This window comes from Mytilus californianus, unplaced genomic scaffold, assembly GCF_021869535.1.
Source record: "Mytilus californianus isolate M0D057914Y unplaced genomic scaffold, xbMytCali1.0.p SCAF_4, whole genome shotgun sequence".
Taxonomy (NCBI): domain Eukaryota; kingdom Metazoa; phylum Mollusca; class Bivalvia; order Mytilida; family Mytilidae; genus Mytilus; species Mytilus californianus.
Genome location: NW_026262690.1, coordinates 61,566,820 through 61,590,097, shown reverse-complemented (window position 1 = coordinate 61,590,097; position 23,278 = coordinate 61,566,820). Strand labels below are relative to the sequence as shown.

The 23,278-nt window shown below is 32.0% G+C and overlaps 2 protein-coding genes across 6 annotated transcripts in view; one reads left to right on the top strand and one right to left on the bottom strand.

Annotated features, from left to right (window-relative positions):
• Positions 1–7,775, bottom strand: part of LOC127698551 (uncharacterized) — a 57,217-nt gene extending 49,442 nt beyond the window's left edge. For all 4 annotated transcript variants that reach the window (XM_052202036.1, XM_052202037.1, XM_052202038.1 and 1 more), the window contains exons 1-3: positions 7,672–7,775; positions 1,621–2,295; positions 703–928 (exon numbers count right to left, since the gene is read on the bottom strand). In XM_052202036.1, the coding sequence (XP_052057996.1) occupies positions 703–928; positions 1,621–2,245 (851 nt within the window). In that variant the 5' untranslated portion in view covers positions 2,246–2,295; positions 7,672–7,775. The remainder of the gene's footprint in view (positions 1–702; positions 929–1,620; positions 2,296–7,671) is intronic.
• Positions 7,776–8,073: 298 nt separating this feature from the next.
• The window catches only part of LOC127698564 (atlastin-2-like), a 39,057-nt gene continuing 23,852 nt past the window's right edge, over positions 8,074–23,278 (top strand). Inside the window, exons 1-4 of one of the 2 annotated variants that reach the window (XM_052202070.1) lie at positions 8,074–8,190; positions 12,417–12,628; positions 20,068–20,202; positions 21,111–21,215. In XM_052202070.1, coding sequence (XP_052058030.1) covers positions 8,166–8,190; positions 12,417–12,628; positions 20,068–20,202; positions 21,111–21,215 — 477 coding nt within the window. In that variant the 5' untranslated portion in view covers positions 8,074–8,165. Of the gene's footprint in view, positions 8,191–12,416; positions 12,629–15,080; positions 15,135–20,067; positions 20,203–21,110; positions 21,216–23,278 lie in introns of those variants that run through there. The other variant, XM_052202071.1, reaches the window with a different exon arrangement.

Sequence of the window (23,278 nt, the reverse complement as noted above, 5' to 3'; positions counted from 1 at the left end):
GGACAGTACAATGTAGGTAAATCTCAACATTTTGAAACATTTGTGTCCCCGTCAAGTTTTCTCTATCTATAGCAGTTTTCAAGATACATGTAATAGACAAAACTTGCATTTTACCTTTTAGCCATGTCGGCAATGTTGATTGGCAGGCGGGGGTTATTGGACAAAATTTTTAATTAATTATCCTTAACATGATTGTGGCAAAGTTTGGTTAAATCTAATCCAGTAGTTTCTTCAGAGAATATTTTTGTAAACGTTGGATGCCAAGTGATGAAAAAAGGTCACTTGACCCTAAAAAGGAAGTGAATGGTGTACGGTTTTACTGCTTGACAATAAACTTTTACCGTTTTTAGACAGAAACTACAAAAGTTTGGGTAGGCAACTTCTAAGTTTTCTTCATGAAATGCTCTCAGACTCCCCAATGCAGCAAGTCCTCAATACAGGTTTCTCTGATTTACTTACAGAGAACATATGATTTTTATTGGATTTTGTCAATAAGAAAAAATAAAATTTCTGAGCTACCGACCCTAAGCATTTGGAATGAGGTAGGAACTTGCATATATATTTCTTTGCCTAAAGGCAACTGAATCCAATGAATAACTGGCTTGCATCTATCTTACATGTATATCTACTTAGTATTTAGAATTGTTTCTTATTATACATATGTAAGTCCTTGCTAAAATAAAATGTCATTTTGTAACTTACAAATGATCCTGTCTTTTAAAGGCTTTCTGGCACAGATTACAAACATATTTCCTTTCATCGCTATGTGTTAATCGGTGTTTGGCCAAGGCACTAGAATTTGTAAAAGTTTTGCTGCAAGTAGGACACTGTAAACTTCCCAGTCTTGCTGGTGAAGTTTGTCCTTTGGCAGGTTTATGTGATTTAGGTTTCTTCTGTTGTTTTAATCCTTCTAAACCTTGACCGGGATCTATAATGAAAATATTTTTTAAGAAGCCATGTACATGTAGCTATTGAATAGTTGAGTATCAAATTTATACTTGTATTTCACTGTAATTTATACTTGTATTTCACTGTAACATCTAATGTGTCATTTCAGTATTGTCTTAGTATCTTCATTATCACCCATACATTATATATTTGTAGTACTGTGTATGTACAAATGTATGTATCATATACTCTACATGTACAAAATGTATGTCTCCTTACATTCCAAACCCTCAGTGTACAATTAACTGTTTCCTTTTACTGAACTGATTATGCAAATCTCAAAACAAACATCTACCAAACAAAGAATTTGAAAATCAATTGATATGAAACTTTTGCTGACCATTATTTTCTATTGCAGCTACTTGTATAAAGTAAAATATAGTTTCAAGAAGCTGAATTTATCATGTATCATCCACTGGAATGATGCAATAATTGAATTGTGTGTGATAGTTTTACACAAGCAAAATATTTTCTTGAAATAGATACGTCATGTACATGTACATTTAGAACACAAATGTCAACTTATAAATATCTAATAGCCAGAATAAATAAACTAAAAAAACCTAAATGTATCCATTTATCGTAAGATGCTCAATCATTATGACCAAATCAACAAAATACTTGTAGTATCCCAGCAATATCATGAATATTGAATAATTTTGAAAGCCTTACCTGCTTGGTTTGAAAGACCGTGGTCAGAATCAATACCACCATAACCATCACTACTAAAGCCACCAAAGTCATGTGATGTCTGGGGAGAATAATCGTCCATTGAATATGGGTCATTCACATTACCTTCACCATCAAACAAATCTCCAGGGGCACCCATGTTTGACAGAATACCATCATCAAGTTGTGGTAACGGTCCAGCCAGATTAACATCTAAAGCTTCTGGTAAAATGTCATTTTCATAGTTTATGGCACTTAACATAGCATCACCTGCTGGTACTGATGACTGTCTGAATGATAAAATTTGCGAAAATTGTGACGGTGTATTTGTAGACGAGTGGTCTGAATCCTGAAACGGCAAGGTGATTGCAAGATTTAACCCTTTAACATCAGGATACAAATCCAATTTAGAATCTTCTTTGGTATCCATGTCTTCATGTGTTGATTTTGGAGAACCGTGTGATCCAATTCCTAGGTCACCAAAAGGGTATCCAGTGTCAGGTATATATGAACTTGACGATGGTGATGATATGTTTCTGTGGCCTGAAAGGCCACCAGAGGTCTGTAGAAAATTGGAGGACATAGTGACAGTGGCTGTGGTGTATGGGGACTGCTTCTCATCTGTCATTGCTATGTTCTACCATCTGTTATAAATTTCTTTAGCTACATTGTTAAGACCTACAAAAGATTAAAAATAAGAATGTGAAGTTTCCATAAAATCATTTGCCATTCGAATTTTCAATACAATAATTCATTCTGAAAACTGTTATTAACATGTTACAATAGAGCGGTCACATTTACACAAAGGACTACTTTAAGATAGATTGATTGATTGTGTTTAACACCACTTTTGGCACTATTGGCTATATTGTGGCAGTCAGTTTTTATTTGTCAAGGGACGGAGTCCTGGATAGAACCACAACCTTTGGCAGAAAACCTGACAATCCTAGTCAATTAAGATTTGAGTCCAACTCACCTGCCACGTGCGGAATTGGAACTCACAACCTCAGTGTTGACAGGCTACTGATACATTAGATGAACTACTTGGATCACATTGCCACCAAGGCCCCAATTCTATTAGACATGTTAGAAGGTATCCTATTTTTAAAAGACTTTTCCTGATTGGGTAGAATGAATCCTTATATGGAACTCTCCTAAATTTTAACATTAAGCCACACTTAAAAATATTTTAGTTTGCCCAAACCCTACCCAACGGTAGAGACAATGGGTAGGTAGGTAGGCATTTTCTTTCTTTTTTTCGTCAAAGAGAAATTGAAGTGTCAGATGTTTTTTTAGTCTTCATTCCTATCTGATTAAAAAAAAACTTTTTCACACCAGGACAATAAAAGATTTTGAGTAGGCTGCTATTTTCTGGGTAGGTAGGGTTAGGACAAACAACCAGATTCTTTTTTATGGCCTTACTTTTCTCTCTTTTTAGTCCATTATCATAATCTACTGTTGTGAAAATTTCATAAGACCCAATCAAAAGTTTCTTTGTAATTTCAAATATGAAAAAAAGTAACATGCTAATTATACAAAATTTAAAAGTCAATAGATCATGACAGAGGGTGCGGGGCAAAATAATCTCCAGGGAAATGAAAAGTGCCAATATTTATACAACTGCATACCAAATACCATAGACTTAGCATCAGTGGTTCATCTTAAACTGACCTAATCACTAATCACAAATGTTAACATGTTAACTAACCAAAAATTTCAGTCAATAGGCCATGACTGAGGGGGTGGGGCCAAATAGTCTGCGTGGAAATGAGGTGTTGCAACAGGGCTTCCAAAATTATTTTTAGCCAGCCGGACATTTTATATATTATCTCGATTTTAATCCCTTAAGACTAAATAAACAAAAGGCAATTATGGTAATCAGTTGCCGAGTTGGCCATCCCAATGATTGACATTAAAAAAAAAAAAAAAACGATATTAAACTTTCTTTGATTCAAATTCGAAGTTCTGACGTAAACTGTTAAATTGGCAGTGCATCATTCGAAGTGTGCAACATCAGCGTACTTATATCTGCCTTAGACTCTTTATTTGTGCAAAATAACGTTGTCAAAAACTTTACTTTCGTTTTTTAAATCTAATACCGGATGTTATCTTGTCAATGGTAAAACATGGACCATGGAGACAGATACGTAAATTCCAGGTACGTTTGCAAAGCATGACCGAGTGTAAGTAGCTCTTTCTACTTTATTTCTTCAAGAAAATATTCGAAATAAACGTGAAATAAAAATATCAATGACAATTTACAATGATTTAAGCATTTTTTGAAGAAATTAGGATGCATAATTAAATTTTTCACCTGCACACATGTGCACACGTGTACTAGTTCAAACAGAGACATGTCTCTGGTTCAAACAACGTGGTTATGACAATTTTTCATTTTCACCTTTTTAATTTTTTCATCAAATCATATTTGTAAACATATTTCTGATAATTTAAATCTTTTTGACTAAATTAATAAGATGCAAACCGCTGAAATGTAAGAAAAACACTTTGAAAAGACCAATCAATCTCCGGTTCAAAATAGTTTACCTGTCACCTGAACAGGTAAATTTCAGCTGTTCGACAACTAATTAGCCTTAATTAAAATGAGAAGGTATTAAAGAAGGGGTTGTTTTGATAGCACTTAATGATCATGTCACTTTTATGACCGGAAATATGTGGCTGTTAAAGGCAAAAGGTTGGGTCAAAAAGATCGCGAATTATGTTAAAATGACCATCTCTCAAGAGAGCCTTGAAAAATAAAAAGTAGATGACCGTTTCATGCTTTGCCCAGCCGGACTTTTACTGAACATTATACAAATGTCCGGAATATATGACTGTTTAGCAGTCAGGGGAATTACTGAAATAAGTGATTTATTAATCACTCATTTAAGTAGCAAATTAGAAATTCTGTGATTTTGTAGTTTTACCAAAATTTTAAACATACAGGTTTAGATTATATCTAATTATTAGTAAAATTGAAAAAAATGAAACTTTTGCTTCTTTTAAGTAGCAAGGTTTATGCCTTTGATGCAATCATTCATCTGTAAATCCTATATTTGTTGAAAAATTTGCTATAATGAAGCTTTACATAATGATCTCATACTTTCCTATCAGATTTTTCACAGCAGTGGGAGTAATTTTTCTTTAAAATTCAAGGTTTCATCTTACAGATTATGTAATAAAATTTTACGGTTCGCGACCAAAATTTCACTGTTCGGGGGTGTTGAAATTAGTGGGGGTAATTAAAATAATAATACTTAAAGAAGTGATTTTTTTAAAGAAACTAGAGGTATGATTCTTAAACAAGTGATTATGTCATTATCTCAGATTCAGTACAAGGTCATCACCTGACATGACCGGTCATCCTATAAACACAGATGTTGGTTCTGATAATTTTAGCAACATGATTAGTCCCTGGATCATTAGTATTATATATTTAAAGCTACAATAAAATTAAATCACTTAGTCTAGTGATTTATTTGTACTACTTAAATAGGTGATTATTAAAGAAAGACAACTCTTACTTCCAACATTTCTGGAAAAATGTTACTTGAATCAGTGATTTCTTAATCACTCGTTTAAGTAAGTCCCCTGGCTTTTTAGGAAGCCTTGTGTTGCAATGCTTTTATATTTGCATACCACATAAAATTGATTTACCTTTACTGGTCCCCACTAAACTGACCTAATCACAAACTTTAACAAATTGTTAATTCCGCCACCTAATCTCTCTTTTTTGACTCCATCAAGACAATTAAGATGATCCCAATAATTTTTTAACGACAAAATAAACAAAATTGTGCATATCTAACATGTTCATTGTAAAGTTATGAAAAGTTGTCCAGAGTAAGCCTCGTTTAGACCCTAGCTCACACACATCTAAGTCTGTTTTGGTTTTTAGACTGGTAGAATTAAAAACTATAAATTTGCCAAAAAATGATGGTACAAACTAATTCTGAAAGTTAGCACATGACTTAGTATTACTCCTCAACATATTTAGCAAGGATATTTTAGCAACACTGTGCCCTGAAAATGCCAAACAAATGATGCCATGACTATTTTTTGTAAGTAATGCAGAACATGATGACTTCTGTTAAGTACAAAATATGTTTATAACTGACAGAAATATAAAATGTTCAATAAATAATCTAAAATCTGACTGCATCATGGCAGGTACTCAAGGAAGATAACCAGTTCCTCTCTGCTATTGGCAGCTTTCATGTTTCCCACAACAAACCAAAACCTGTGATATTGCCTTTGATTAAATGAAATAGAGGAAAAGAGGGAATAATTGTGGAAACAACAAATGAAACATGCACATGGATATATGTGAGTCAGATATTCCATCAACACTCAACCAAGTCATAGTGGAATCTATAATACTTCTCTCAATTTCAGACTTTTCTTTGTTTCTCAACTTATTATTCAAGTTTCAGTTTTTCATAAGTCTAGATGGGTTTGTTTTAAATTACAAAACAGAAATAGCTAAATTCATTTCGTTGTTTTCAATATTAGATTGGGCACAATGTACCATGTAGGGCCTCATTTTTAACTGTAATTAGAACTTTTAATTTTAGAATTCCATCAAGTTTACTTTTCAGAAGACATAATACAAAACTAAAAATACATGTAGGTGGATTAGGACAAGTCTTTACAACGAAACAAAAAGCCCTATGGTCCAGACCAGTAGAAAAGTTATTTAACAAAAAAATTTTCACATGAGGCCTCACAAGCAGGGTTGGCAAATTAAAGTATCACACAGGCAGGAAATCCCAGGATTGGTCAGTACTCCTAGGTTAGCTTATTTTTACACAGAATGGTTAAAAAATATTGTTGTTTTGTAGTATTACTTTTAAACATTGCATACATTTTATATAGATAAACCTTGAGAGTCATTTTCAGAGGATAAAAAAAATACAATTTCTTTCTTTTCTCCAATTCTGAATAGGCAGACCCAGAATGCAAGTTTTTTTAATAAAATGTTGTTTTCCCAACTTTGTTTGAATGAATCAAAAGTTTGATTCAAAAGCTTAACTCAGACTTATTTTGTATTAATACTGGTACAGCTTGTGAATAAGGATTTTTTTACCATTCCATAGCACCCAATTTCACCCCTGGATTTTAGTAAGTGTTGTTCAATCCTAAAAGTTATGTTTTTTGGGGATTGGTGGATTGTTGTTTCATCATTTTTTTTTATACTATCAGGTGCAGTCTTTTTCTTCCAACATATGATTTTTTTATTTTATTTCAAATTTACTTGAGTCTAAAGATTACCCATGATCATCAAATTTACAAATGACAAAACATTAATCTGACCTTGGGGACAGCCTACTTTAGTTCAAATCATCATTAGCATTCTTTTTGTCTTATAAAATGTCTATAATCTGGGGTTAATACAATATCCATTGGTCCCAGGTATAATGTTGACCATAGACATGTTAAAGAGTTGTGTGTAAATATAGGAGCCAAATTATTTCTAAATACATGAACGTGTATATCTTAATTAAGATAAAAGAATTGCTACATGAATTCCAGCATTAAGCAAGCACTGATTAGATTATATTGTCATAAGATAGCATTCATATAGACAGTTTTGATGTGTTTGCAAACATGTCAAAACTGTTAACAGGAATGTGACAGTATGTTCATTTCAACATGATATTATACTGTTGGTTCAAAATAATTATGGAAGTCTGACAATCATGTGAAAAAGCAGTTCGACTTCAAATGAAAGTGTACAGGTGTACCCTTATTCAATATTTCAATCTGAAAACACTTCAATATATCATATCATGTACATGTATATTGTCATCACTTTCAGTAGTATCATGCATGTAGTGCAATGCTCTGTTCATTGTCTTGACCAGAAATTTAGGGATATAACACCTTTTGTGTTCAATACTTGTATATTTATAATTTCCCCTGACACATGTTGTGGGTTTCATTTTGATGGTGTTGCTTGGTTTCTAATCAAATCTATTTGTGTAAACTCAATGCATCTATGCTAACACTGCAACAAACTTCAGGTTAATACATTCATGCTCTGACATACTTCACCTTTTGGGTATCTTAATTGTCAGATATGAAATAAGGCATTGTTGAAAATTGTTTTACACACAGTATTCCAAGTAACTGTACGTATTTACTCGGTGCCTAATTGCATATATTTATTTGCGGAAGGAGGTGGACTATTTTATCTAGAAAGAGCACAACTGTCTTTCATTTATCGCGATGAATTAGCGTGAATATGCTTCAAGTCATTAAAATATAACAGTTAATTTAATCTAATTAAAATTACAATAACCGAACGTTAAAGAATCAAACCGCGTTTGAATATTCTAAATTAGCCGGATGGTAATAAGGGTTAGAAATAGTGCGTGACGTCAGAAAGTGCGCGAGATAGCCGGAAATCTTTTTGGAATACCTTTGAGTTTTACATTCAATGTACATTGAGAGAGCAAACGGAAGCTTCCGAATTTCACATATTCTCTACTTTCACCTTTGAAGTTCACGGTTTTGAACTGCCAACAAACTTCTGAACAAGTAGCCAGATGGATCATGATATTTTGGCACCAGGTAAAAGACCTGTTGTTTTATTGATCATTTGCTTCCACTTTCACATAGCTTATTGAGCATTCTAAATAATAACATCTTGATTTTTATCACTTTTGAATGAATATTATCAGTTCGTTCTGTTTCTTAAATTACAGTTTTCGATACCTATTTTAAACCAGGTCTCTTTAAATTTGTTGTTGTATAGTTTCAATATTTCTTACTTTTGTAATCCTTTGATGGGAGTCTTTTAATGTTTGACCATTAGCCCCAAGAATACCATCTGCCTGGTTTAGTCGTTAATATATGTTAAGATTCCAATAGACGACTTTCAGAATCATGCACTTTCCGGTTAAATTATTTCCTATGTCACAATGTTTCTGTAATTATGTCAAAGTAAGAACCAATTGTTCGATGTCATTGTTTACCCAGATTGACCTCAGGTCAACTTGTGTAATTTATTCATAAAAAAATTCGTAAGGGTTCCGCGGAACCCAGTGTCTCGCCTACTTTTGGTGTTAATCGCAGGCTCAACAAAAATGAAGAAAAAAATTAATAAAAATATTCCCCTCTATACTATGTTTTGATTGTAAGTAGCTTCTGTCCAAGTTTGGTAAAAATCCAGGATAAATTATGAATCTAATAAATGTTTTAAAAACTTAAACTGCAGAATGTATGTAATGTTGACTGGAAGAAAAACTAAGTCCATTTATATGTAAAATACAGAAAAAATGGAACAAAATTTTATCAAAATTTCCTTCTAGATACTATCTTATGATCATAAACAAGCTTCTTTCCAAGTTTGGTATAAATCCAGGATAGTTTAAGAAAGTTATTGAAATTTCAAAAACTTTAACCACAGAGTGAATGTAATGTTTCCTGGCAGAAAAACTAAGTCCATTTATAAGTAAAATACGGAAAAATGGAATTTTTTTTTTACAAAATTTACTTCTGGATACTATCTTATGATCATAAACAAGCTTCTTTCCAAGTTTGGTAGAAATCTAGGATAGTAAGAAAGTTATTGAAATTTTAAAAACTTTAACCACAGAGTGAATGTAATGTTAACTGGCAGAAAAACTAAGTCCACTTATAAGTAAAATAGGGAAAAAATGGAATTTTTTTTTTACAAAATTTACTTTTGAATATAATCTTATGATCATAAACAAGCTTCTGTCCAAGTTTGGTAGAAATCCAGGATAGTTTAAGAAAGTTATTAAAATTTCAAAAACTTTAACCACAAAGTGAATATTTGTGGACGCCGACGACGACGACGCCGACGGAATGTAGGATCGCTATTTCTCGCTTTTTCCACAAAAGTCGAAGGCTCGACAAAAACAACGAGGTTGGTATATAAACAACTTTCAAATTCATGCACTTTCCTGTACATTTCCTATGTCATAAAGCTAATGTTATTACATATCACAGTAAGAACTGATTGTTCAATGATATCATTCATGATGGTGCCGCTCATCACAGACACTTGTCTCTTAAAAAAATACTTTTATACACTAATATATCACAAGGTACCCAACTCACATTTCTAAGAAATAGTGGTTGCGAACTTTTGTCATATTTCAATTCCACAGGTCACCCTTTTCCTTGTTATCTTGATGCCAAATCCTCCCTTTTTCCAACAACAATGTATACGGTTATTGAACCCTGATTCCCTTCCAGTTTGTTAGGCTTTTCAATATCTGACACATTTTAATTCCAACCTGCAAAATTAAGAAATAATGACAAGGGGAATATTGAAGTAAACTATGTGTGTGTACATTATTGTCTAAATTTGTGTGTGTGAGTTGTCTTTGATGTCCATTTGACTTTTTATACGACCGCAAAAAAATTTGCAGTCGTATATTGGTATCACGTCGTTGTCGTCAGCGTCGTCCAAAGACATTTGGTTTCCGGACAATAACTTTAGTATAAGTAAATAGAAATCTAAACACAAGGATTATAACCACAAAAGGAAGGTTGGGATTGATTTAGGGGGTTATGGTCCTAACTGTTTAGGAATTAGGGGCCAAAAAAGGGCCCAAATAAGCATTTTTCTAGTTTCCAGACAATTACTTGTGGAGCGGTGTATGAATCTCTCTGAAATTATACCACAAGTTTCCATACCACAAAGGGATGGTTAGAATTGACTTTGGGGGTTATGGCTCACACCATTTAGGAATTAGGGGAAAAACAAAGGGTTCCTGGTTAATGGACAATTTAAAAGCAGTGTAAGGGAAGTAATCCAAACACATTTAAAGTACAATGGTGTGTATGTTTGGATTTCCTCCCTTACACTGCTTTTAAATTATGTATAAAGAAATGTTGTATTGTCTTGAGGTGATCAGCTGTCAATTTATTCTTAGAAGTTACTATGAAAGGAATATTAATTTTAGCAATGATTATGTATGTCATTTTCTATTTTAAGACTTTTATGATGTATTTAAATTGGTAATTATGGTTGCAAACTCCATTGGAAATTTGAATTGAGATTATGACTATATCTTGAGGGAAAGAATTATTTTTTTGGAAAAAGGGGTGGTGGGGGGGGGGGGGGGGGGGGGTAAAAAAGAAATAGTGGGGGGGGGGGCAATTTTTTTTTCATTTCAGATTTCAGAATTTAAAAAGAAAATTTCAAATATTTTTTTTTTTTTACAAAAAAAAGGGGGAGAGGCAACAGCCTAGTGTATTTCACAAAAGCAAAAAAAAAGGGGGTCAATTCCCAACAGCATAGTGTTTTGCACAAAAGCAAAATTGAATATAAATTCAAAATCATATAACCAATTTTCTTTGACTACAGTTATTCGGTGTCAGAAACCTATTATGTGTCAAATATTTAATTACAATAATAATTCAGACCTGTATCAAGCACGAATATTGTGTCCATTTTTGCCCCAACTGTTCAGGGTTGGACCTCTGCGGTTGTATCCAGCTGCGCTCAACGAAGCATTTTATTCCTGATTATTGTAGATCGATCTGGAGCCTATAGCTAAGAGGTATCATTGTAATGATTTATAGATGAAAGCTTTAAATTTTGACTGATTATCTAAACTTATGGGGAATGAATTATTGAAAAAAAATTGTCCTTTTTTTATCATTCTTGTAGATATAGTTTTACAATAATAAATGGGTGTATTCTGTTTTATAATTTCTCATGTGTGTACAAATGAAAATAGGCAGATGTGGTTATGATTGCCAATGTGACAAATAGCCACCATATTTTCTTGATTATGACTAAAATTTAAAAAAAAAATTTGACCAAACATAATTTTTTAAAGAAATCAAACCCTATTTTTTTTTTCTCTCTAAATAGTAATTTTTCAATTTTTATTTGCATGATGTTAGTAGATGCATGTAGGGACATAATATAAAAGCTTTTGAACAAAGGAAAATTAATATTAAAAATTAATTTCCTAATAATGATAAAAAAAAGGATAACAGGAGATACCAAAAATATTGGAAAGTACAATAGACTACACCAACCACCTACATACACAACTCTTCCAAATAAGACTACAATAAAAGACGAGCAACACATGGTCCAAATAGCCTTGGTACAGGTGGTGAGGTTAAAGTAGTTTTAAGGTCACACAAACCTTCCCATTTGCCTATCTTGACTTTATTTCATAAAAGTAAAACATAACAAAAAAATCCTGCACAGTCCAGCTAAATGTACCAACAGGAATAAGGAAATTACAAAAGTAACATAACTTGGAAAGCAGGGTCCAAATGTGCTTGCTACTACAGTAATATAAGGTTAGGTACATGAAGCTATAGCCACAGCTGTTGGATGAAGAATCAAATTAGATATTTAAAAGCAAAAATTAAACTGGGGCATTCCATTTAAGTAAAAACGTCATATGTTTTAAATGGGTGCAGGCAAATTAAAATGAATAGGAACAATTTTACCTTATCATTGATCATGTTGATATCTTGTTAATATTTATTTGCAAAAGAGTAATGCACCACCCAAATTGAATATGGATCTAAATATTCTAAACCTACATGAATATGTAAAAAAAAAATCCATGCTTTTAAAACCTCATTTTTCAATGCTTGAATCCATAACCATTACATTTATAGCAAACAAAAAACCAGACTACATGTAAGTAAAAAAGTACCTCAAAATATTTTGATATAGAAAAAAGTCAAGTAAATTATTTTCAGTCTAGATCTGAAGTCTCTAGCTTTTGCTACACATGTACATGTTAAAAATTGTTATGGACTACATTGTTGTATTCCTTTTTTTTCTTCAGTGTCTGCTCAGGGTGAGCATTTAAAAGGTCAGCCTATACAGATTGTTGAAGCAGGAGAGCACACTTTTAAGCTAAACGAGGAAGCCTTAGAGAGAGTATTATTAAATCCTGATATCCAGGACAAGAAAGTTGCTGTAGTATCTGTGGCTGGGGCATTTAGGAAAGGAAAGTCTTTTCTCCTAGATTTCTTCCTTAGATACCTAAATGCAAAAGTAAGATATATTTTTTAATGGAATAATTGTCACCTAAAGTTCATTGGAACAGTTTTAAAGTCAAATGTTAATGTAGCCACGCACCATGCAGGTGATTTCCTTGTTGAAGTTAAGTTGATGAAAAAATTGTATATTTAGAAAGGTCTGGTTCTTACTGGCTAAATTGGTTACCAGAGTAAAAATAAATTTATGAAGGTCAGACAAACAATTCCAACCAGACAAGAGTCCAAAGTTATATGATTGTGAGACTATAAAAATACGGAGATGAGGTATGATTGCCAGTGAGACAACTATCCACCAAAGTTCAAATAAAGTGGATGTAAGCAATTATAGGCAACCGTACAGCCTTTAACAATGAGAAAACCAATACTGTATAGTTGGCTATGAAAGGCCCGGATATGAAAAATATGAAACAATTCAATTGAGAAAACTAACGGCCTTATTTATAACAAAACAATTATGACAGACATGAACTAACCATGCTAACGACAACCACTGAACTACAGGCTCTTGACTTGGGACAGGCACATAAAGAATGTGGCGGAGTTAAGCATTTTGTGAGCGTTCAACCCTCCACCTAACCTGGGACAGTGGTGTAACAGCACAACATAAGAACAAACTATAAAAATCAGTTGAAAAAGGCTTAACTCATCAGATCAATACAAAGGAGAAAAACATCAAACATAAACAGAAGGGAAGTGGCAGGATATTTATCCATCCCTCATCACTTACAACAAAAAGGATACTAAGTACAGATCTGAGAGTCCTCGCAGTTACTGACAGCTAGTTCAAAGCCAATAACAACTATAAAAAAAATCATGTATCTAAGACTAAAATATCAATTAGTACACATCCAACACCAATGGAGTTAGTGTAAAGACATCATTAACAGTCAGAGAAAAACATGACCTTGTGCAATGCCAAAATCGACAGATTGTAGACCGGTTAAAGACATATAATGTATAACAAAACTATTTAGTATGGTTTTAATTTACAGATAACAAAATCAATATTTATACCAATAAAAACAATATTCAAAGATCTAATAACCATGATTACAGTGTTGAATTGGTAACCTTTTAGAATAAGTTTATTTAAAGGATTGATAAGTTTACCTGGATCATATATAAATTTCTGGACTTGGTAAAATATGTCACTGTAAAATTTAGGATGTGCGATTCATTCTGAAATAAGTTTTTTACAGGTACACTACAGCCAAACATGCAACCAACTCTTTGTATCTATGGAAGAATTTAGTAAAGGTTTTAAGTAACTTGTGGTAACAAAATCCCTGACTTAATAATTTACCAGTAATACAAAGATTAGGCTCATTGAAATCCAAAACATCACTACAAACACGGGCATAACGAACAAGTTGGGATATATAAACACCGTAAGATGGTGCCAGAGGAACATCACTGTCTAAAACAGAAAAATTAACAATAGGGATAGAAAATCATTGTTTGATAAGATTGGGTGGAAGTGTAGTGTAAAGAGTGGAAAAGTCAAAACTTTCAACTGAATCAAAAGGACCATCAAAAGCACGTTTATTATCTAAAACATCCAAAGAATTTTTTACACTCCAAAAATGGTTAATTAGACCATTTTCCTGACTAACAAAAATAGGTCATGGTCTTACAAGACCTGTTAGACACATGCACCAACATTCCTTACAGCTGATTCAAAAACTACATACTGTGGATCCATTGTTATTCGTTGGATACCAATTTTCGTAGGTACATGTGAACCATGAATTTAAATGTTCAACGAATTACAGATTTTCCATAAGGTTGTATGCAGACATGGGCAAAACCACGAAATTAAATGTCCACAAAAATACAAGTTTTCATCAATCCACGAAAATTGGTACCCACGAAAATAAATGAATCCACAGTATTATTAATCTAATGTTTATGATTTACTAAAAAATGTGAATATTTCATAACCAGATAAGTGGCATACATTGTACCTGATATTTCTCTCTGAACACTAGCATAAATATGAGGGAATGGTAATGTCTGCACACTGTGATGTCCATTTCAAATATTGTTCAGCTGCATAAATTTTTGATAATTATTGAGACACATGCTGAATTTATGATTGAATAAACTCAGTGAAATTATGGATTTTATCAATTGAAAACGACAAGTTCATATCCTGAGATATATTAAATAACAACAACAATATCCTACCACCAAAGACACGAAGCAGAAAAGGCAAAACACAAGCACAAAGATATATAAAGCATGGAAAAAACTGTAATAAAAACATTTGTCTAGTAGGAATCGGCCAATCCCAATAACAATAAAGAGAAGTGCACCTAATGATTTTGCTGTAAAGGAAAGATTACAGATTCATTGCATTCTTGATGGAATGAACAGCCTTTGTCAGAAATTTTGAATGTCTAACATTTGTCTATTATATTGATACTTCAAAGGTAAAAATAACTGTATACAATTTTGATTGTTTTATTTCCTTTAACAAGCAAATGGGAACACTAAAAGTGGTAAGATTCTAAGAAATTCAAAGCCTTAATAAAGTATCCTTTTATGTTTTATTTCAAGTGGTGTCTGGACCGTTTTTATCATTTTACAGATAAAGACTGAACGTGTACAATCTGCTTTTATTTGTTATTTTTTTAAACAAATGGTGAAGGTTATTTTTATTTGTCAGACCTTTCCTGCTTTTTACTGTAGGGCACTCATGGTGGAACAAAGGCTTCCAAAAAATATTTGAGCAAGCCATCCATTTTTTGTCTTGTCCCGATTGTAATCCCTTAAGACTTAGTAACAAAAGGCAATCATGGTAATCAGTTGGGGCATCACTTAAACAATGATTGACATGAAAATGATATTAAATTTGACTTTTGATATAAATTCGATGTTCTGACATTAACTGTTAGATTGACAGTGCATAATTCGAAGTCTTTAACATCTGCATACTAATATCTGCCTAAGACTCTTTATTAGTGCAAAATTATGCTGTCAAAAACTTTACTTTCGCTTTTAAAAATTACATTTTCCTAAAAAAAACTGATGTCGATTTGACAATGTTAAAAAACAGACCAGGGACGGATACATAAAATCCATGTACATTTTCAAAGCACGATTGAGTTTAAGCAGCTTTTTCTACATTATTTCTTCAAGAAAATACTCGAAATGAACGGAAAAAAATAGATATATCAATGATAATTTTAGCATTTTTGAAGAATTTGGATGTATAATTAAATTCCCCTTTAATGATGATTTGTACTAAAAAAGTTGGCATTGTTGAAGATGCAGGTGAGCGACACAGTTTCTTTAGAGCTTCTTTTTTAATTTTTCATCTTTTATTTCTGATAATCTGATTCTTTTTGATTAATTAAATAGATGCAATTCGCTGAAATTTATGGAAATAACTTAAAATAGACCGATCTGATCAATGTATGGATAAATAAATTTACCTGTCGCCTGAACAGGTAAATTTCAGCCGTCAGACAACTAATTAACCTTGATTGTAATCATGGTAATGAGGGTATCAAAGTAGGGTTTGTTTTGATAGTACTTATTCATCATGTCACTTTAATGACCGGAAATGTGTGGCTGTTTTTCGTTTTGCACTCCAACTTTAGTTTGCCTCGTTCAAATTTTATAAAACTCTTACATAATGCTAAGAACCACAACAAGTAGACAGAAGGCCGTATGGTTGCCTTTTATTGCTTAAATCTACTTTATTTGAATTTTGGTGGATAGTTGTCTCATTGGCAATCATATCTCATCTCCTTATTTTTATAGAGTTGAAATTTGGGTAGTGAGTCATTTACTGTTCCAGAGTTATGCCCCTTTTTAACTTAGAAAATTGCAAAGCTTGAGCAGGGGCATTCATATCCACAGACACATTCTTCTTTTATTTTCTGAATTATGTTAAAATTGCAAACCCACGTTATATGTCCAGTTAAGGCTTGGTACAACAAGTCAAGAATATAATTTATAATTTATTTATCGGACAATACGATTGTTTTGGAAGCCCTTGGTGGAACACACTGATTAAATCTTGTCCATCCATGATTCATTCTTCTATTCAGTTAAGTTTTGCAATTTCTTTCAATTTAACAGAAATCTATGAATGAATACAAAAGATATTTCCACATTACAGTCCACTTTATAGTACAATAATAATAATATAGTAGCATTTTCAACACTGTTTTATCAAAATTTGAGTCACTGATACTTTTATTTTATGCTTGAGTATCTTTGTTTAAATTTTGAGTTCACATTTGTAGGTCCATTTTTCATAAAACCGATGGAAAAATTTGCCATTCCAATCAATGCCAATGAAAAAGACACAAAATCATGAAAATCTACAAAATTTCTGAAAAATATATTTAATGCTAACTGGAACTAGATTTGTTAATAAAAAGATTTTCCTTTCTAGATTTCATTGAGATTTATATAGTATGCTTAACACATACTGAAGTTCTTTCCTTTCAACCTTTTCTTTTTTTATTTAAGTAGTAATGGAAAGGTTGGTGAATATTGTACTCTGTATTGCACTTGTATCAATTTCTGTCACTGACTAGATGCAAACCCTTACAAACTTTCAATGGTGTGATATAAATTAGATATTGAAATACCTTACTGTCAACTGTCTATTTGTTACAAATTTACATTTATTGCTGGTTTTGACTACATGGTGTGTTAAGATAAGCATTCTGAATGATTTTAGGCTTCATACTTGATTAATATTATTTAACAATAATTAGTTCTTGAATGGTTAGTATTCAGGGTTCCTGAGGTTATCTTTACAGAGACTGCCAACTATTCCGATTTATGGGAGATATCCCCCATGAGAGGTGTTGACCTGCATTTAGAAATTCTTTATTATATAAACTTAAAACCTTTAATAAAACAGGCATTCAAATGAGTTAAAATGATATTCAAGCACATATATACTCATTCAAACAATATAAAAGTTGATTAAAAGCACTTATGACAATATAAGAGGAACATAAGGTCCTCTTGCGCTTAAAATCCCCATGGAGATTTTAAAAAGTTGGCAGGTATGTCTTTAGGTGACATGGTAGAAAAATATCACACCAATGTCTTATTTGATTCCAAAAAATAGGTAAAAACTAATGTGTCTAAAATTGCAAAACCACCTGAGTGATGTCATAGTAGCATTGCCATAATCATTTAGAGTGTTTGAGGTTGTGAGTTCAATTCCAGGCCAAGTTAAACCATATATAGACAATAGATTAGTATTTGCTGCTTCTCTGCTAAGCACACAGCATTTAGGATTTAGGGTTAAGTATGGTTGGCTAAGAGTCAGAAAGGAGTCCTTGTAGGGTGACATGTCCTCTGCAGATTTTCTTATGTTATTAGCATGTTATCGTTCTGACTATGCGTCTAATATATTAAGCAGCCAGCAATCAATCTGTCAAAAAAAAGATGCTAGAAATTTTCAAATATGTTATATTGTCTAATTGAGGATTTTATTGATATTTAGCCATTTCTGTCCTCTTGTATAGTGCAATATTTTTCAGCAACATCTAAGTCACCATCGCATACACATTTCATGCTTGAGTGACTGATAAACTTTTGCATTTTGATGCAATCCTGAAAAATCTGTAGAAACACTCAAACAAAATTTTTGTCCTACAATCTTCTTTGATATAGCTATAAATATAACCATGAAAATTATTAAGCAACATTTTATTGAATAAAACCTTCATTTCAAGAGTGTCTTTATCAGTCACATGTAGGTCAATTCCTTAGAAACCTTTGGAAACATGTCAATCAAATTTAAGCCCTATAAACGACCAACATTAAGTTAATTATATTGTCACCTGTGGTAACATTATTTAATTAAAGCCCATTGAAGATGTCATTTGCTGCTGATTAAAAAAATATCCATTCTTGGAGCCTCTAGTTTAGATTTGACCTAAACCTAAGTCAAAAGCCTGTACTTAACAGTTTATAGTTATTCTTCAATATTAACTAAGTTGGCTAGACATTTTTGGCATTGAAAATACGATTTAAATTAGATTAACATTTTAATAAGTTGTCCAATACCACATCAACATTCCGGTATAAGATGATATGCATTGTCTGAATCATTGCCAGGGATATTTGTTTTAACATTGAATTTACGTAAATTGTAAAGTCTATAGACCATGTACATGATGTAAAGAATGCACTTTAAATTTATTTTGTTGAAAAAAAGAACAGATTGAAAATGTGTTAGTCATGCATTCGAGAATAATACGTTGCAATATTATATCATATTAGATTTGAATGATCATGTGATATCCAGGTAAAAAGATCAATTTTAAAATGCCAAAATTTTTAAAGTTAAAAAAAAACTAAATCATGTACCAATTTCTCTAACCTTATCACCTTTTTTTATTTTTATTTTTTTTCAATGAATGTATTGGCATAAAGACTTTAGTAATACCGTAATTGGGTAAAATTTACCTGATTTTAGGTTGTTTTACTGTTATCTTATGGAAATATAGCTTATAAATAATTTTGACAACCACATAAACTGTTCTTAATGAGATACTACTGAAATTTATTCCCAATTAAGTTCTGAAATAGTGAAATCTATAGTGTACTAGAGGCAACATTGGAAAAAAAATTCAGTTTTAAACAATAAAACTGTCTCACGTGAAAGCACAAAAGGTAAAATTAAAGAAAATCACAACATTTTCCATAAACATTATAACTAAGTTTGAAAAAGTTAATGTGTGTGTTAAAAAGTTCAAGAAATTTTTTGTAATGTCTCTGATAAAAAGCATTCAAACTTGAAAGATGAATTTTAGAGGCAAATCTTGACTCAGTGATATGTATAAATACAATCTTCATTGACATTAAACATTACTTTTTCCATTTTATATTTAGTCCTTGTCACAACTTTTTGTCCATACTCAAAGACATCGATAAACCAACTAAGGCTGAGAAAGCATGACAATCTGGAATTTGTCCGTAACTGGTAACAAAAAATTCTGAAATATAATTATTTCTTATTTGCCACTAAGCAATAACTGTGCAGGCTAATTTCTTTAAGGGTTCACATTAAGATGAGGCCATGACTGAAAATCTGTCTTGAATCCTCATTTTCTGAACTGGTGAGTCCAAATTTAAAGATACAGAGAAATTGTATCAATTGGCTCAAGTTATCATTTCATAGCAAAATAATAAATTTAATCTTAATTTGATTTCATTTCCTTGCTCTATTTTGTCCTGAAGACCTAAAATACTAAATAAGAAATTGTGGCATTGATATTGTTTTTCTTCCCATTGTTGGATTCTCTATTTCCAATAATAATAAGTTCCTGCATTCACTTACATAAATCCATAGTCAGAGAGAGCTCTGTCACTGCTTACATGTATATATTATTTTTACTTGTAAAATTCTGCAAATTCACATTTATATATACTATACTTTGTGTACATTTTCAGGGTGATCCAAATTGGCTAGGAGATGACGAATCACCTTTAGAAGGATTTTCTTGGAGAGGAGGATCAGAAAGAGAAACAACAGGAATATTATTATGGAGTGAACCCTTTGTCTGTAAAACGTCTTCTGGAGAAGAGGTACAAATTTAGCTTGATGGATATTATGATTTCCTATACTGAAAATGTGATAAAATCATGCAGATGGGACATTTAACTATATTCATAACATAACAAAATTTTGAAAAAACACCGACATACATTATAGTTTTTTCAGTGCCAACTTTATCTCTTTACAAATGAATTCTTATCATTTCCTCAACCAACTGACCCTAAGATTTTTGGTGGCACCACAACAAGAGATGATTGTTCATATCATACTGTGTATTTATATTAATTGTGGGATACTAATTTCTGTTGATTTTGGGGGTAAAGAATGTAAAGGTTAACCACAAATATAAATGTTAAAAAAGTACAAACTTGCTATAGGCTTAAACAAAACTACAAATATCCACAAAAATTGAATGTTTCCTCAATCCACAAAAATCAGTACCCACGAAAATAAATGAATCAATAGTATTTAATAAACTATAAAAAGTAGACAAAATTAATTATTTAAACTCAACTCAGTTTTTGGATGACATTTAAAAAGATTTTTTTTTCAACCCTTTCCTTGTATCCCTCTTGAAATTCAGTTTGTGGTGATTCATGTTGTGTCTAGGAATGCTAAATGTTACTTATAATTTGAAACTCTTATGGTATCTGATTTCAAATAACGAAAGGAAACAGATTAGCAGTATACAAATAAAAGAGAAGGATGTATCTACAATACATAATTTAGATATGATTAAATGTAAATCTGCTAGTCATGGATGTTTGAAAATTTGAATGAGTTAGTCTCAAAAATTAGTTATAAAACTGTTCTGTTAAGCAAATTTTACATGAAGACAAAAGAACAAAAATCATTCACTGAAATATTTTATAGTTAACAAATCTTGAAAATATATGATTGATATGCTTTAATACTAATTATCATGAGTTTTATTTAGATTGTTGTATTACTTATGGATACCCAAGGAGCTTTTGACAGTGAGTCTACAGTTAGAGATTGTGCCACTGTGTTCGCCCTAAGTACCATGATTAGTTCTGTACAGGTTTGTTATTGAACTTTTCAAGGTTTATACTGTGAAATTGGATGTTTAATCACTCATCTGTTCTGACAGGGCTCACACTACTTCAGAATCGTAGGGAGAAGTGACTTCTCTTTTTGAAACTGATAGGGAGAAGTGGTGAGATTTGAAAGAGAAGTGCTCCTTCGCGCGCTGCGCTACAATGTTTTGATTTTACTATAGTATACAGGGTCATATATTAATAATGTTCTTTTTATATTGTTCAATTCATATCTGAGTATGCAATTAAATTAACAGTTCAAGTTCAAAGTTGTTTAAGTTTAGGTTCTTGTGAGAAACTACCAACTAAATATCTAGCAATAAAAAGAATTTTTTTTATGTCAAAAAGGTAAAGAAGTTATAAAATATGAATTACAATTCAATTAAAAACTTGTTTATCATGTTTATAAAATTCAGTGTTTCTCATCAAAAGATATATACAAAGTTAAGCTGGGCCATAATATATTGATATTAGTGGTTAAGCAACTTTAATCAATATTTTGAAACAATCCATATAAATTATATGGAATTATATACATTAATCAATTAGATCTAACCAAAAGTCTCTTAATGCGCGTGGAATGCGTAATTTTTCCTTTTGGGTTCAATATTCTTCAGTCAGCTGTTCCATTCATGCATCGACCGTAGTGATTATTGTAAAAATACGGATTTCCTTCATAGCTGGTCCGGTTCCGATCCGTAGTTAGATAGCGGTTAATGGCGGACGAAGAAAATTTACAAAAATAAACGATGTTTGATAAGCTATTTGGAAAGGAATATGACGTTTTTAATGCAATAAATGGATCAAACATTTACTGGAGGCAACTTTTATCACTTTCAAATGAAGTAACAAACTTATTTTGCTGCCGAAAGTTAGATTGATGTACGCTCTCTGAGTAACAAGTACCGGAAGTGCATGCAGTGATAAAAAGTTGTCTTTTTATTAAATAACCTACAACACACAGTAAATTCAATGCTTAAACCTCGTTTCTTAAGAAAATGAATCGTTTATGTATGCATTTCTTTAATAATCAATAAAAAATTGATGTTTTATCAACTTGGTAAAAATTGAAATTGTCCGATGACGAAAGCGACTGAAAGCGAGTATCGTCAACAACAGGGCGACTTGTTTTCGCTTTTGAGGGTCGGGCAAAGCGAAGTGACGGACGGGAAAGCGACTTCTTCGCCCTAGTCGCCTGGTAGCGTGAGCCCTGTGTTCACCTATATATGATATATGTGTAAATCCTTTTTCCTTCTGAAAAATGGAGTTTTATCCACACACACTAGTCATCTACACTGTGTTCAGTGTATTTGTTCACAATGTAGTAATCTACATTTTTGGTTCACATGAGGAGATAAACTACTGTCAGAAAAAATTTCAGTCAATATTCTATTACCATACACAGTACACAGACATTTCCAGTCTTACAAACATGTTCAAATCCGTAAGTGAATGTCAAATGACACATTTTCTATGATTTTTTAGCTCACCTGGCCCTATGGGCCAAGTGAGCTTTTCTCATCACTTGGCGTCAGTTGTCCGTTAACTTTTACCAAAATCTTCTCCTCTGAAACTACTGGGCCAAATTTAACCAAACTTGGCCACAATCATCATTGGGGTATCTAGTTTACAAATGTGTCCAATGAACCGGCCCGCCAACCAAAATGGCTGCCATGGCTAAAAATAGAACATAGGGGTAAAATATAGATTTTGGCTTATATCTCTGAAACCGAAGCATTTAGAGCAAATATGACATGGTTAAATTATTTTTTTTTTTTAATTTTTATTATTTATAACTTCCAATTTACAACATAATACAGTGTATACACAAATAATAACAATATATAATATATAAATCTATTGATATTATCTTAACAATACATCTTTTTATTAGGAAGCAATTTTTTTTTTAAATATACAAATATAAGATAAAGAGTAAAGCAGTCTGAACACCGGAGAGAGAGAGAAAGAGAGTGAGAGAAAATAGTGTGGTGAGTTTTCAATACAATTCATCTAGACATTGAATTCTATTTTAGCATAGTAAATA